Here is a 13,507-nt window from a genome sequence, read left to right as displayed (position 1 = left end):
GTTCTTCATTGGCTGCTGAGCTTGTTGAAACTCGACACTGCGCCTTATCTCAGCTACCATGCTGGGAAACCTGTATAGCTCTGCACACAAGATGTTATCAGCATTCTGCAAGTGTGTAGTTTAGAGTTGTAAATTAAGCTACTGTCACAAATGTCTCATCTGTTCATCTTTTGTGCACACCCTTTCAGTTGTTTTTATTAGGTACTCAAGATACTGGAAATTTGAACCAATAACCGGTAATTTCCAGACCTTTTTATAACTTATTTATACTGCATATGTACACATTAGTTTTGAAAGTTCATACCTTAGCCCAAAATGTAAACTACTAAAAAATTTACAAATATTTTGTAGGTATAGGAAAACTTAAACCAGGGGTCACCAACCTTTTTGAAACCAAGAGATACTTCTTGGGTACGGATTAATGCGAAGGGCTACCAGTTTGATACACACTTAAATAAATTGCCAGAAATAGCCAATTTGCTCAATTTATCTGTAATAAATAAATATGTATGTATATATATATAAATATAAATGGGTATTTCTGTCTGTCATTCCATCGTAGATTTTTTTAAATCCTTTTACGGAAGGTTTTTTGTAGAGAATAAATGATGAAAAAAACACTTAATTGAACGGTTTAAAAGAGAAAACGCGAAAAAGATGAAAATAACATTTTTAAGCAGTTTATCTTTAATTTCGACTCTTAAAATTGAAAATTCAACCAATGATGAAGAGAAAAACTAGCTAATTCAAATTTTGGGGGAAAAATTTAAAAAAGAATTTATGGAACATCATTAGTAATTTTTCCTGATTAAGATCCATCCATCCATCCATCTTCCGCTTATCCGAGGTCGGGTCGCGGGGGCAACAGCCTAAGCAGGGAAACCCAGACTTCCCTCTCCCCGGCCACTTCGTCTAGCTCTTCCCGGGGGATCCCGAGGCGTTCCCAGGCCAGCCGGGAGACATAGTCTTCCCAACGTGTCCTGGGTCTTCCCCGTGGCCTCCTACCGGTTGGACGTGCCCTAAACACCTCCCTAGGGCACTAGAGAGTATAGAGTTGGTCCACAGTTCCACGACCAGGACGAAAACCACACTGTTCCTCCTGAATCCGAGGTTCGACTATCCGACGTAGCCTCCTCTCCAGTACACCTGAATAAACCTTACCGGGAAGGCTGAGGAGTGTGATCCCACGATAGTTGGAACACACCCTCCGGTCCCCCTTCTTAAAGAGAGGAACCACCACCCCGGTCTGCCAATCCAGAGGTACCGCCCCCGATGTCCACGCGATGCTGCAAAGTCTTGTCAACCAAGACAGCCCCACAGCATCCAGAGCCTTAAGGAACTCCGGGCGGATCTCGTCCACCCCTGTGGCCTTGCCACCGAGGAGCTTTTTAACTACCTCAGCGACCTCAGCCCCAGAAATAGGAGAGTCCACCACAGATTCCCCAGGCACTGCTTCCTCATAGGAAGACGTGTTTTTTGGGATTGAGGAGGTCTTCGAAGTATTCCTTCCACCTATCCACAACATCCGCAGTAGAGGTCAGCAGAACACCATCTGCACCATACACGGTGTTGATAGTGCACTGCTTCCCCTTCCTGAGGCGGCGGACGGTGGTCCAGAATTGCTTCGAAGCCGTCCGGAAGTCGTTTTCAATGGCTTCCCCGAACTCTTCCCATGTCCGAGTTTTTGCCTCCGCGACCGCTGAAGCTGCACACCGCTTGGCCTGTCGGTACCTGTCCACTGCCTCCGGAGTCCTATGAGCCAAAAGGACCCGATAGGACTCCTTCTTCAGCTTGACGGCATCCCTCACCGCTGGTGTCCACCAAGGGGTTTTAGGATTGCCGCCCCGACAGGCACCAACTACCTTGCGGCCACAGCTCCGATCTGCCGCCTCGACAATAGAGGTGCGGAACATGGTCCACTCGGACTCAATGTCCAGCACCTCCCTCGTGACATGTTCAAAGTTCTTCCGGAGGTGGGAATTGAAACTTTGTCTGACAGGAGACTCTGCCAGACGTTCCCAGCAGACCCTCACAATGCGTTTGGGCCTCCCAGGTCTGTCCGGCATCCTCCCCCACCATCGCAGCCAACTCACCACCAGGTGGTGATCGGTAGAAAGCTCCGCCCCTCTCTTCACCCGAGTGTCCAAAACATGATTAAGATTAATTTTAAAATTTTGATGACATGTTTTAAATAGGTTAAAATCCAATCTGCACTTTGTTATAATATATAACAAATTGGACCAAGCTGTATTTCCGCCAAAGACAAATTATTTCTTCTAGATTTTCAAGAACAAAAATTTTAAAATAAATTCAAAAGACTTTGAAATAAGATTTAAATTTGATTCTACAGATTTTCTAGATTTGCCAGAATATTTTTTTTTTTTTTTTTAAATCATAAGTTTGAAGTATTTCAGAAATATTCTTCGTTGAAAAAACAGAAGCTAAAATAAAGAATTAAATTAAAATGTATTCTTCACAATAAAAAAAAAAATACTTGAACATTGATTTAAATTGTCAGGAAAGAAGAGGAAGGAATTTAAAAGTTAAAAAGGTATATGTTTAAAAATCCTAAAATCGTTTTTAAGGTTGTATTTTTTTTCTCTAAAATTCTTTCTGAAAGTTATAAGAAGCAAAGTAAAACATAAATGAATTTATTCAAACAAGTGAAGACCAAGTCTTTAAATTATTTTCTTGGGTTTTCAAATTCTATTTGAGTTTTGTCTCTCTTAGAATTAAAAATGTCGAGCAAAGCGAGACCAGCTTGCTAGTAAATTAATATTAAAAAAATAGAGGCAGCTCACTGGTAACTGCTGCTATTTGAGCTATTTTTGGAACAGGCCAGTGGGCTACTCATCTGGTCCTTACGGGCTACCTGGTGCCCGCGGGCACCGCATTGGCGACCGTTAACTTAAACTGTTTGCCTACCTAATGGACTCATTTAACACATCATAATATAATTCTGACCCATGCAAACTATTAAAATTTTTGCATAAAGCAGAAATAGTTGGATTTGTTTTGTATTTGAACTTTTCAATTATTTTGTGGATGAACAAGCCTCTCAAACATTTTGAATGATTTTATAAAATAAAATAAAGCATGTATATATAAATGAGTCCAATAGACATCAGTCAATGAAATTCTGCATTGCAGTTAGCAACAGCACTTTGACAAATGGAGTAACATCTCCAGTTTGACAAAAATGGAATTATATTTTTCCTTGACCGCAATAAAATGGTGCCCTTTTATAAAGGCAACTGTTAATTGTAGAAATCAAAGTGTTTTTTTTCCACTAAAATCATAAGATCTTTACCTGTGCGTTCAGAGGAACCATGAAGTTGAACATAAACTACTAATTTCTTTCCCTCTTAGGTATTTTCTTTCAAACTATTGTCTCTTAAATACTTTCTCATTAGTCCTGTGGTTTTGCGTTTATTGCGGTCGCTGCAATTAACGCTAGATCTCGGTTTAACGGCACAGACGGCTACGTACCCCTTCCATACATCTTTACGATGGTGAATTTTAGAGTGACTCATCAGATTTGTATTGTTGACACTCGTCCTCCCTCCCAGTAGTATTTCTGCAGAACACGGTTATTAACAGAGTGAAATGTCGTCTTCTGACACTGTAAAGAAAGCCCACACTGGTGATTGCTGCGCCACGGTGCTTTTCTCTGTACACAACAGGCTGTGCACGCAATATCATGACTTCACAAATATGCGACCATACCGTAGGTGACGTTAAGGGCCAAGGAACCAGACAGAAGCCACAACAGTAACTAACAACAACCACTGATAAGCTCATTTTATCAGCTGATTTTTCATTATCAACATTATTAATGTGTTTTAATAATTGCATCCCTTGTTTTTATTGTACGTATATATTCAGGACACTGAATTTTGTTTTCCCTTTCAGGTCTCTCTGTGGCCAGTCCAGGTTGGAATTTTTTCATGAGGTTTCCGCCTCATAATGACCCCACAGCAAATGCTAGCCACCAAGTAACTATCACAGCTACTGGTGTTTGGACTTCAGTCACTGTGAAAGTTCTACAAAGTAACTTCAAGAAGCATATAGTTCTCTCTGCCAGCCAATCTGAGATCATTCACTTGCCATTATCTGTGGGCGGGGCTAGTGCTCGTTCCTCCTCGCTCCTCAGTGTGACATCTTTCCAACCTGTCAGAGTTTTAGCCACATTCTGCACTCACACTGGATGTGAGCATAGCCTCCTCCATGATGTGTCATACTGGGGCACCCTCTACTATCCTATTACACCAAACTTCCCCAATCAGACGGCTGTCAGTGAGGTGGTGGTCACCAACTCTGGTAGAGAGACCTCAGTGGACATCTTCCTCTCAGGAGAAGTGATCTTTAATGGAGATTCATATGCTAAGGGAAGTGTCCTTCAGTGGCATTTAGGGGTGTTTGAGAGCATCTACCTCCAAAGTAATGTCAGCCTTTCAGGCTCAAAGCTTTACTCACAAGAGCCTGTTGGGTGCATAGTTGGTTTTACCTGCTTTGTACATACAGTTGGGAATTGTATGTATGGCTTTGCTGAACTTAAACCAGTCTCTCGTTGGAGTTCTGAATATTTTGTTCCTCGTGTGGTAAATGCTGGACTTAACTCCAGCCTCCTCTTGGCTATGACTAAAATGAATGCCGATCTGGATGTCATCACCACAAGTGGGAAGAAGAACTTTTCTTTAAGTGGCGGTGTTATGAAGACTATCCCCGTTGTTACATCAGAACATGTTCATGTAAAGAGCAATGTCCCATTTCAGCTTATTTACTTCAGGCATGACATTAAGCAGCATGCTTCTACTCTCACAGCACTGCTCTCTGTAGATGAGATATGCCACACTGGGGCCATGTTTGATGCAGAGGACATTAATTTACGTTCGGATAACTTTTCTCATACAAATCATATCAAATCTGCTGTTAAGCTTCCCCCTGTGCACACCTTTGCTCTGTTACCGAACAATGAGTCCAGTTCTACTTATGTGGACGTGGGACACTTTCTGAACACCCTAAACAAAGAGTCTTATCAATCAGTGTGTAAAAAAAGTGAGTATGTTAATTTTTTCTGTTGAAATTAGAGATGTCTGATAATTGCTTTACAATGTAATATCGGAAATTATCGGTCTCAAAAAGTAAAATGTATGACTTTTTAAAACGCTGCTGTGTACATGGACGTAGAGAAAAATACAGAGCGCCAATTAACCTTAAAGGCACTGCCTTTGCGTGCCTGCCTAGTCACATATCTAAGGCTTTTCACACACAAGGGAATGCAAGGCATACTTGATCAACAGCCATACAGGTCTCACTGAGGGTTGCCGTATAAACAACTTTAACACTGTTACCGATATGCGCCACACTGTGAACCCACACCAAACAAGAATGACAAACACATTTTGGGAGAACATCCGCACCGTAACACATTACAAATACCCAGAACCCTTTGCAGCTCTAACACTTCCGGGATGTTAAATGCATCCAGCGGGACATCGCAACAAAATTAGGCATATTAATGTGTTAATTCCACAACTCTCTATATATGTATCGGTTGACATCGGAATCGGTAATTAAGAATTGGACAATATCGTATCGGCGAGAAAGCCATTATTGGACATCTGTAGTTTAGATGTATGACTACATTTACAAAGATTACCATTCTTGTTTTCTAATTTACAGATGCATCATCCTGTGAAGACTTGCATTGTGGTCACAAACAAAAGTGCTTCATCAAAAATGGACATCCATCTTGTTATTCCGAAACAAAAATATGCTCGATGTGGGGTGATTCATATTATCGCACCTTTGATGGAACATTTTTTGTTCTCCTCGGAAACTGCACCTACACCTTAGTTCAAACCACCTGTCCAGGATTAAATACTTCACTTACACTACAGATATTAATTGCAAGAGCATATTTAAATGGTGCCACTGTCTCCAGCATCCACAGTGTGAAAATGCAAATCAAAGGATTTAATATATCCATGTTAAAAGGAGAGACAAATCTAATTAGGGTAAGAACACAATGCATATCTAAGATATAAAGTACAGTTTGTGCATATTTGTCTATGATGGTTTTCCTTTTTGATTTCATAGGTAAATGGACATGGAAGGTACCTGCCTCTTACTTTAGGTAATGGTTACCTGAAAATCTATCAAAGTGGTACCGGTGTTGTCCTTGACACTTCATTTGGCTTGACTCTGCAGTATGACTGGGTTCATAATCTCCAGGTGGAAGTAGGGCCAGACCTGTATGGAGCTTTATGTGGGCTTTGTGGAAGCGCCAATGACAGCCGTTCGCTTGACACTATTTCTTCTAATGGTCTAGCACCATCCAAAACAATCGATTTTACCTTGCCCTGGGTGTTAGACAGCAATGCAAGCTCATGTCTGGAAGACTGTGGACGTGGCCCGTGTCCAGTGTGTAGCCAAAGCACAAGTCTATTTTACCCTGGCATTAAAGGTGGCTCCCTTGAGAATAAGTGCACTTTACTGAAGAGGGCTGATGGACCTTTTAGTGATTGTCATTCTTTAATTGATCCTAAGCCCTATGTTTTTAGTTGTGTAAATAACCAGTGTCTCAGTGGATTAGCAGGTTCGGTATGTACAGTCTTCAAGGCCTATGCCAAAATCTGCCAAAGGCTTGGGGGCAGGATCCAAGACTGGAGAGCAAGCACGAAATGCTGTAAGTTTGAAAATGTATTTTCATTTGTAAAAAATAACTTATTATATACTATTTTTGTTTTTGTTTTTTGACAGATCTGGCCTGTCCAATAAATAGCCATTTTGAAGTTTGTGGTTCTGCCTGCCAACCAACATGTGTTAACCCAGAGGCCCAACATACCTGCTCCCTACCATGTGTGGAATCATGCCAGTGCAACAAGGGTTATCTGCTAAGTGATGGCAAGTGTGTCTCACCTAGCAAATGTGGATGTGTCCACAATGACTCTTACTACCCCCCCACAAAGACCTTCTGGACAGATAGGGAGTGTCAGGAGAAATGTGTCTGTCAGCCTCATTCCAAGACTGTTATGTGCACTGAGTCTCAATGCCAGGCCGGCAAAGTCTGCAGGGTGATACGTGGAATGCCTGGCTGCCACGCAGATGGACCTGGTCTGTGTGTAGCTAAAGGAGATGGTCACTATACCACCTTAGATGGCCGTAACTTTGACGTTCATGGGAACTGCAGTTATTTACTTGCATCTCACTGTCCCACCTGGGGAGACCTGCAAGACTTCAGCATTGAGGTTCAGAACCATATAAGACCGACCGCCAATGTTTCCTTTCGACGTGTACAAATGTCAGTTGCTGGTTTCTCCATTGAGGTGTCATATGAGTGGAGTAACAAGATCAAGGTAAGTTACATTGTACATTAAATGTTTTTCAATATTGTATTTATATTTGTTGTACCTGTTTCAGGTGGATGGTCTGCTAGTGAACCTACCGTCTGTTTTGAGCCAAGGCAAAGTATTACTTTATCTGAAAGGTCAATCAAAGTGCATAGAGACTGACTTTGGTGTTGTTGTGACCTATAGCTCAGACATCCTAACTATCACAATGCCCAGGGGCTTCTCTGATAATATATGTGGACTGTGTGGGAACTTCAACGACAATCCTGAGGATGACCTGATGCCAGATGATACATTTGATATAGTTCAAGCTGTCAGGCAGTGGAGAACAAGTAATGAACGTGAATGTTTAGATCTCCCTAGAAACACCTCAGTTTGCAGTCAACAGGAGCGAGCTCTTTTTCAGGGCAAGGATTTCTGTGGAATGTTGTTGGATCCTGAGGGGGCATTCCAAAGTTGCCACAAAATGGTGGATCCCCAAGATTTTTATGATAACTGTGTTTATGGTCTTTGCAATGGGAATCGGATGACTCTGTGCCAGATCCTTTCCAGCTATGTCGCAGTGTGTCAAGAAGTGGGAACTTTCGTAGATGAATGGCGAGAATCCAATTTCTGTTGTAAGTAAATAAATATCGTATTTCCTGGACCAAAAGGCGCACTTAGAATACTTTAATTTTCTCAAAAATCAACAGTGTCCCTTATTACCCAATGTACGGAATAATTCTGCTTGTTCCGACCGACCTCAAAGCTATCTTATTTGGTACATGGTGTAGGTGTGACAAGTAGATGTCAGTCACACGAAATAAGTTTAGACTGCAAGAAGACACCAAAACTTTAAATTTCCCATTGAGAATATAGAACATTACACACGGCGCTCAAAAATCCATCAAAATGTTTTAGTACGACTTTGGTAAGCTAAGTAGCTGCACCGCTTGATGGATTGTTGGAGCATTACTGCCACCGTAGACAGATGTACTGTGATTCAAGATAGTGTGTGTGTGTGTGTGTGTGTGTGTGTACAAAGAAATAAGCCCTTGTTGTCATCTGTGTGTGTGCTGCAAAATGGCACCTATTGGCAGACATATTACCTGGCATTTTTGTGATGCAAAATTAATCAGAAATTAACTTCTTACCTTCTGGTACCTGCTGATGTGTATTTGGGATTTGCAGAAGTCCTGAAAATGTGTGCGCATATCCCATTGTAGTCTGTGAAAATACTGTAGTCTATCTTCTTATAGGACATTCATTCTCCGCTGTTGTCATTTCTAATGTAAAGTAGCGTACAGTTCTAATTAATCTCGCTATGGAAGCGCTAAAACCCATCGGTGTAGTGGGTTTACATATTTCACCCACGGAATTCTACTTACTAAAGTTCCAGTCCGACGGTTTTTCAGGGGACACATTTCCGGCGTTGTTGCACTAGTGAGCCAAGGATGAGATGCTGCTCCGTTAAGTAAAGTCTGAATGTCATTTAAACGGTTGGTTCCATATTTTGACACTTCTACGATTCCTGTCTTTGCACGCTACACAGATACAACAAAAATGACAGGGAGAAAATGCTGTTGAAGTGGAGCCATGAAAATAAGACCGCCCACAAAACTGCACATCCTGAAGAGATGGTCAGAAAGCGACTTGATTGTCTGTAAAACATAATCTATGCCACATTTTCACCAAAGAACCACCATTACAACAAGGAACTATTTGAATTTTAGAAAATAATCATGACGACCCTTGTAATGCACCTTTTTTATTCCGGTGCGCCTCTTGTATGAAAATAGACCCGCTCCTCGGCAGTGCACCTTATTTGTTGCGCTCTATGGTCCGGTAAATACGGTACTGTCAACTTTATTCTATTTATAAATGTTGAGGTGTGATTTCTAAATGATTTGTTTACTGATCTTCTCGTCTTCAGTGATCACTTGCCCACCCAACAGTGAATACCACCTCTGTTCCAGTCACAAGTCTGCCTGTGTACAAAGCCCAAGTCCTCTTTCAGAGAGATGCAAAGAGGGCTGTTATTGCAAGCCTGGATTTTTCCACAGTAATGGGGAATGCGTTCCAGAATCAGAATGTGGTTGCAGTCATAATGGTGTTTACTACAAAATCCATGAAAACTTCCACCCTGATGAAAACTGTCTTAAGTCGTGTGTTTGCCTGGGCCGCGATGAAGTGCAATGTACAAACAACACGTGTCCAGCTGAAACTAAGTGTTTAATCAAACATGGCCGGCGTGCATGCCATACTTCTCAATTAAAATGTGTAGTCATGGGCGGGAGACACCTCCAGACCTTTCATGGACAACCCTTTGATTTGAACTTTGGAAATAGTTCTTATCTCCTTTTCCAACATTGTGATGATCCTGGGCTTTCTGCTGTTGTCCAACAAGGCCAACTTAACCTTAGAATCCATGGCATGAACCTGACATTGACCTGGAAGAATTTAGCGAAAGTAAAGGTAAGTGGCATGGACTTGAAATAATTGTAGATACAAATAATATAATATGTTGTTGCTTGCAGATTGATGGGGTTTTGATGGCCCTTCCTGTTCATAAGAAAGGCGTCGCAGTAATGCTCACCGGCTCGCTGGTCCGTGTCATTTGTCCTGACATTGGAATTGTGGTAATCTATGGCGGACCTAATCTGATACAATTAGCTATTCAAGTGACTCATAAAAATTGTGGCTTGTGTGCAAATGCTGCTGCTTTGGCTACAGAAGAGCAAGGAAGTCTGATGACAAATCATTCTATAACGCCACTCTCCTTGTGCCTTTCACCTGAAGCAAATTGCAATGTTGACTGTTATAACTGTTCTCAATGCAACACCACCATGGAATTTGCCTCAGACAGCTTTTGTGGCATACTGCTTGCTTCTAATGGGTCATTTGGTGCTTGCCATTCTACTGTGGACCCAATGCCATTTTTCCATAACTGTGTGAATGACCTGTGCAGGTCTAATAATGATGACATGCTTTGTGATAACTTGAGACAGTACACGTTTGCCTGCCAGGATGCAGGAGCTAAGGTTAAACCATGGAGGGGTGATAAGTGTGGTGAGTGTTATCACCTTTTTTCTTTTGAAATCACCCAGATTTGTTGTATACACTGAATTGTACTAGTGTAATGCTTTTAGAACGGCACACATGAGTCTAATTACTTTCTCCTCCACACAGGACTTTCATGCCCTGAGCACTCCCATTATAAAATATGTGTTAGTGCATGTTCTGTGTCCTGTGGTGTTTTATCTGATGCACCCTGTCCATGGCCCTGCTATGAAGGATGTCAATGTGACGCTGGATACGCGCAAAGTGAAAATGGCTGTGTCAGAAATGAGAAATGTGGCTGTTTCTTCCGTGGGCAATACCATGAGGCAAGTATTCAAATGTTCATTGAGAAAACTGACCATGTTTATTTCAGTGCAGCTACACTTAAAGCATGTGGCTCAACATGAATGTGTTGAAAAGAGGGTCGCCCAGAGGCATTGAAGTTAGGAGGGAGGGAAGATAAGTGGGGATGTTGGGCTTTGGTAAAGTTTTAAATATTTTTCCCTGTCATCTAAATATGTAAGTTAAAAAATGTCCTAAATGGTAATATAAAACAATATATCTGAAAGTTAAATGAGGTTCCTTTTTTAATCAAATTAAGAATATCTAAGCCTACCTATACCCATATGCGAAAATTTTTTCCAGCTGGATAGAGGCAGACCTTGCATTGACAGACGTCAGTGTCATCAAAACTTACCTTTTAAGCATTCACACTTGGCAGCATTTTTTTAACAAGAATAAGGTGATAGAAAAAAAATTATATTTTTGCCTCTGTGGCATCACAAGAAAAAGTTTTTCACGTTTGCATCTCATTGCACATAACTGTAGTTCATCAGAAGACCCTTGATTAAAGTTAAAACGAAGGCATCCCTATGATTTAAAAACAGAGACTTAACCTCCACGACATGTACTAATATAGTCACTGTGTTATGGTTTGTATTATCCACTGACGATCATACCTGAATCCTCTAATACAGTGGTTCTCAAATGGGCATACGCCTACCCCCTGGGGTACTTGAAGGTATGCCAAGGGATACGTGAGATTTTTTTTTAAACTTTCAAAAAATAGCAACAATTCAAAAATCCTTTATTGAATAATACTTCAACAAAATATTAATGTAACTTCATAAACTGTAAAAAGAAATGCAACAATTCAATATTAAGTGTTGACAGCTAGATTTTTTGTGGATATGTTCCATAAATATTGATGTTAAATATTTCTTTTTTTGTGAAGAAATGTTTAGAATTAAATTCATGAATCCAGATGGATCTCTATTACAATCCCCAAAGAGGGCACTTTAAATTGATGATTACTTCTATGTGTAGAAATCAATATAATTTAATAACTTGTAAGTTTTTCAACAAGTTTTTACTTATTTTTATATCTTTTTTTCCCAAATAGTTCAAGAAAGACTACTTCAAATGAGCAATATTTTGCACTGTTATACAATTTAATGAATCAGAAACTGATGACAGAGTGCTGTATTTTACTTTATCTCTTTTTGGCTACCAAAAATGCTTTGCTCTGATTAGGGGGTATTTGAATTATAAACATGTTCACAGGGTGTACAGCACTGAAAAAAGGTTGAGAACCACTGCTTTAATGTGTGTGTATGTATACACTCTGATATGAAGGCAAATTTGGCAGATTTATAATCTTATGTAAGTGAATGACGAAATATTTAAATGTGTATTCTGTCCACATTGTATTGAATTTGACGGCACTTAAAGTATCAAAAGGGTGCATTATCAAGATAAAATTAACCTATCATTGGTTATTTATTTTATGACATGTTAACTAAATCCATGAAATTAATTTAATCCACATAAACAAAGTGTGTGTGTATATGGTGTGCCAAAGTTTAGGGCAGGATTGGGGCCCAAAATGTGGTGCTATATCCTAGAGTGGCCCACATTTGATATTCAATACAAAGGCAACATGTTGCATCATTATCCCCACCTTTTGAACAAAATGATTTTATCACAGAAATCTGAAGCCTTTATCTTGATGTTGTTTGTTGAAAGTTCAGAGAACTATCAGGCAACATGCATCTTCCCCTGCTTAAACAAACCCAATTACTCTACTGTATCTCTCCTCCCTGTAGGTTGGAGAGGTCGTGTGGAATGAAGGCTGCTCGAAGAGGTGTAGCTGCTGTTCCACTGCTACCCTGTGTTGCAGACCAGCTTCTTGCCCTAAGGGGCAGAGCTGCGTCCTTAATCAAACCTGGCACTGTGCAGAAAAAAGTATGATTAGCCACATCTTCTACTTTCTTGGTGGACATTCCATCACAACTGTTCTGTCAGCATTTCCATGCAAATAGTCTTCTCTTGTGCACTGTGAAATACCATCTTACTAGTCAGTCTCATGACTGTATCTTTCTGTGACGTTACTGTATGTACAAAAAATAGCATGTCTGAAGCTTCAGCATGATTATTCTGTTAGTCAATACAATATCAGGATACATATGGAATATTTTGTATGAAATTTTTACACCATTTTTTTCCCCCTCTTTTAGCTTTGTCATGCCCAGTGAATAGCCATTATAAGTCCTGTGGAACTGCCTGTCCTGCTACATGTGAAGCTCCGTTTATTTCATCCTGCAACCTGGCTTGTGTGGGGGGATGCCAGTGTGACCCTGGATTCATTCTGGATGGTGACACTTGTGTCCACCCATCTCAGTGTGGCTGTAATTACGATGGACGTCGTTACCGTAGCAATGAGACCTTTTGGGGCGATGATTCATGCACTCGACAATGTATATGTGACCCCAACACACACAAAGTGTTTTGCCGTGTGGCTTATTGCGGGGCTGAAGAATATTGTGATCTTCAGGATGGACTCAGAAGTTGTGTGAATCATGACTATCAGATGTGCGCCTACACTGGAAATCACATACGCACCTTTGACCAGCGCAACTATGATTTTCATGGCACCTGCCAGTATCAATTACTTGGCATTTGCAAACAAAAGCAAGGTCTAGATGTCAAAGTGCATGTTCAGACCGATGAGCATCTTCAGTCAGCACGAAAGGTCTTAATCGCCATAAATGGACAGCTTTTGGAGATTGACAGTAAAAATACAGACACCATAAAGGTAAGACATTTTTTTTGCG

At 40.7% G+C, this 13,507-nt stretch overlaps 1 protein-coding gene across 2 annotated transcripts in view; it reads left to right on the top strand.

Annotated features, from left to right (window-relative positions):
- LOC133562102 (IgGFc-binding protein) overlaps positions 1–13,507 on the top strand; it is a 35,664-nt gene that overhangs the window by 2,601 nt on the left and 19,556 nt on the right. For both annotated transcript variants that reach the window (XM_061915983.1, XM_061915982.1), the window contains exons 2-11: positions 3,913–5,058; positions 5,686–6,020; positions 6,103–6,691; positions 6,766–7,361; positions 7,426–7,972; positions 9,268–9,809; positions 9,872–10,403; positions 10,524–10,720; positions 12,500–12,638; positions 12,911–13,488. In XM_061915983.1, the coding sequence (XP_061771967.1) occupies positions 3,913–5,058; positions 5,686–6,020; positions 6,103–6,691; positions 6,766–7,361; positions 7,426–7,972; positions 9,268–9,809; positions 9,872–10,403; positions 10,524–10,720; positions 12,500–12,638; positions 12,911–13,488 (5,201 nt within the window). The remainder of the gene's footprint in view (positions 1–3,912; positions 5,059–5,685; positions 6,021–6,102; positions 6,692–6,765; positions 7,362–7,425; positions 7,973–9,267; positions 9,810–9,871; positions 10,404–10,523; positions 10,721–12,499; positions 12,639–12,910; positions 13,489–13,507) is intronic.

The sequence above is a fragment of the Nerophis ophidion genome, linkage group LG11 (assembly GCF_033978795.1).
Source record: "Nerophis ophidion isolate RoL-2023_Sa linkage group LG11, RoL_Noph_v1.0, whole genome shotgun sequence".
NCBI classification, from domain to species: Eukaryota; Metazoa; Chordata; class Actinopteri; order Syngnathiformes; family Syngnathidae; genus Nerophis; species Nerophis ophidion.
The sequence above is the reverse complement of the archived record's forward strand: the minus strand, read 5'-3'. Positions and strand labels throughout refer to the sequence as shown.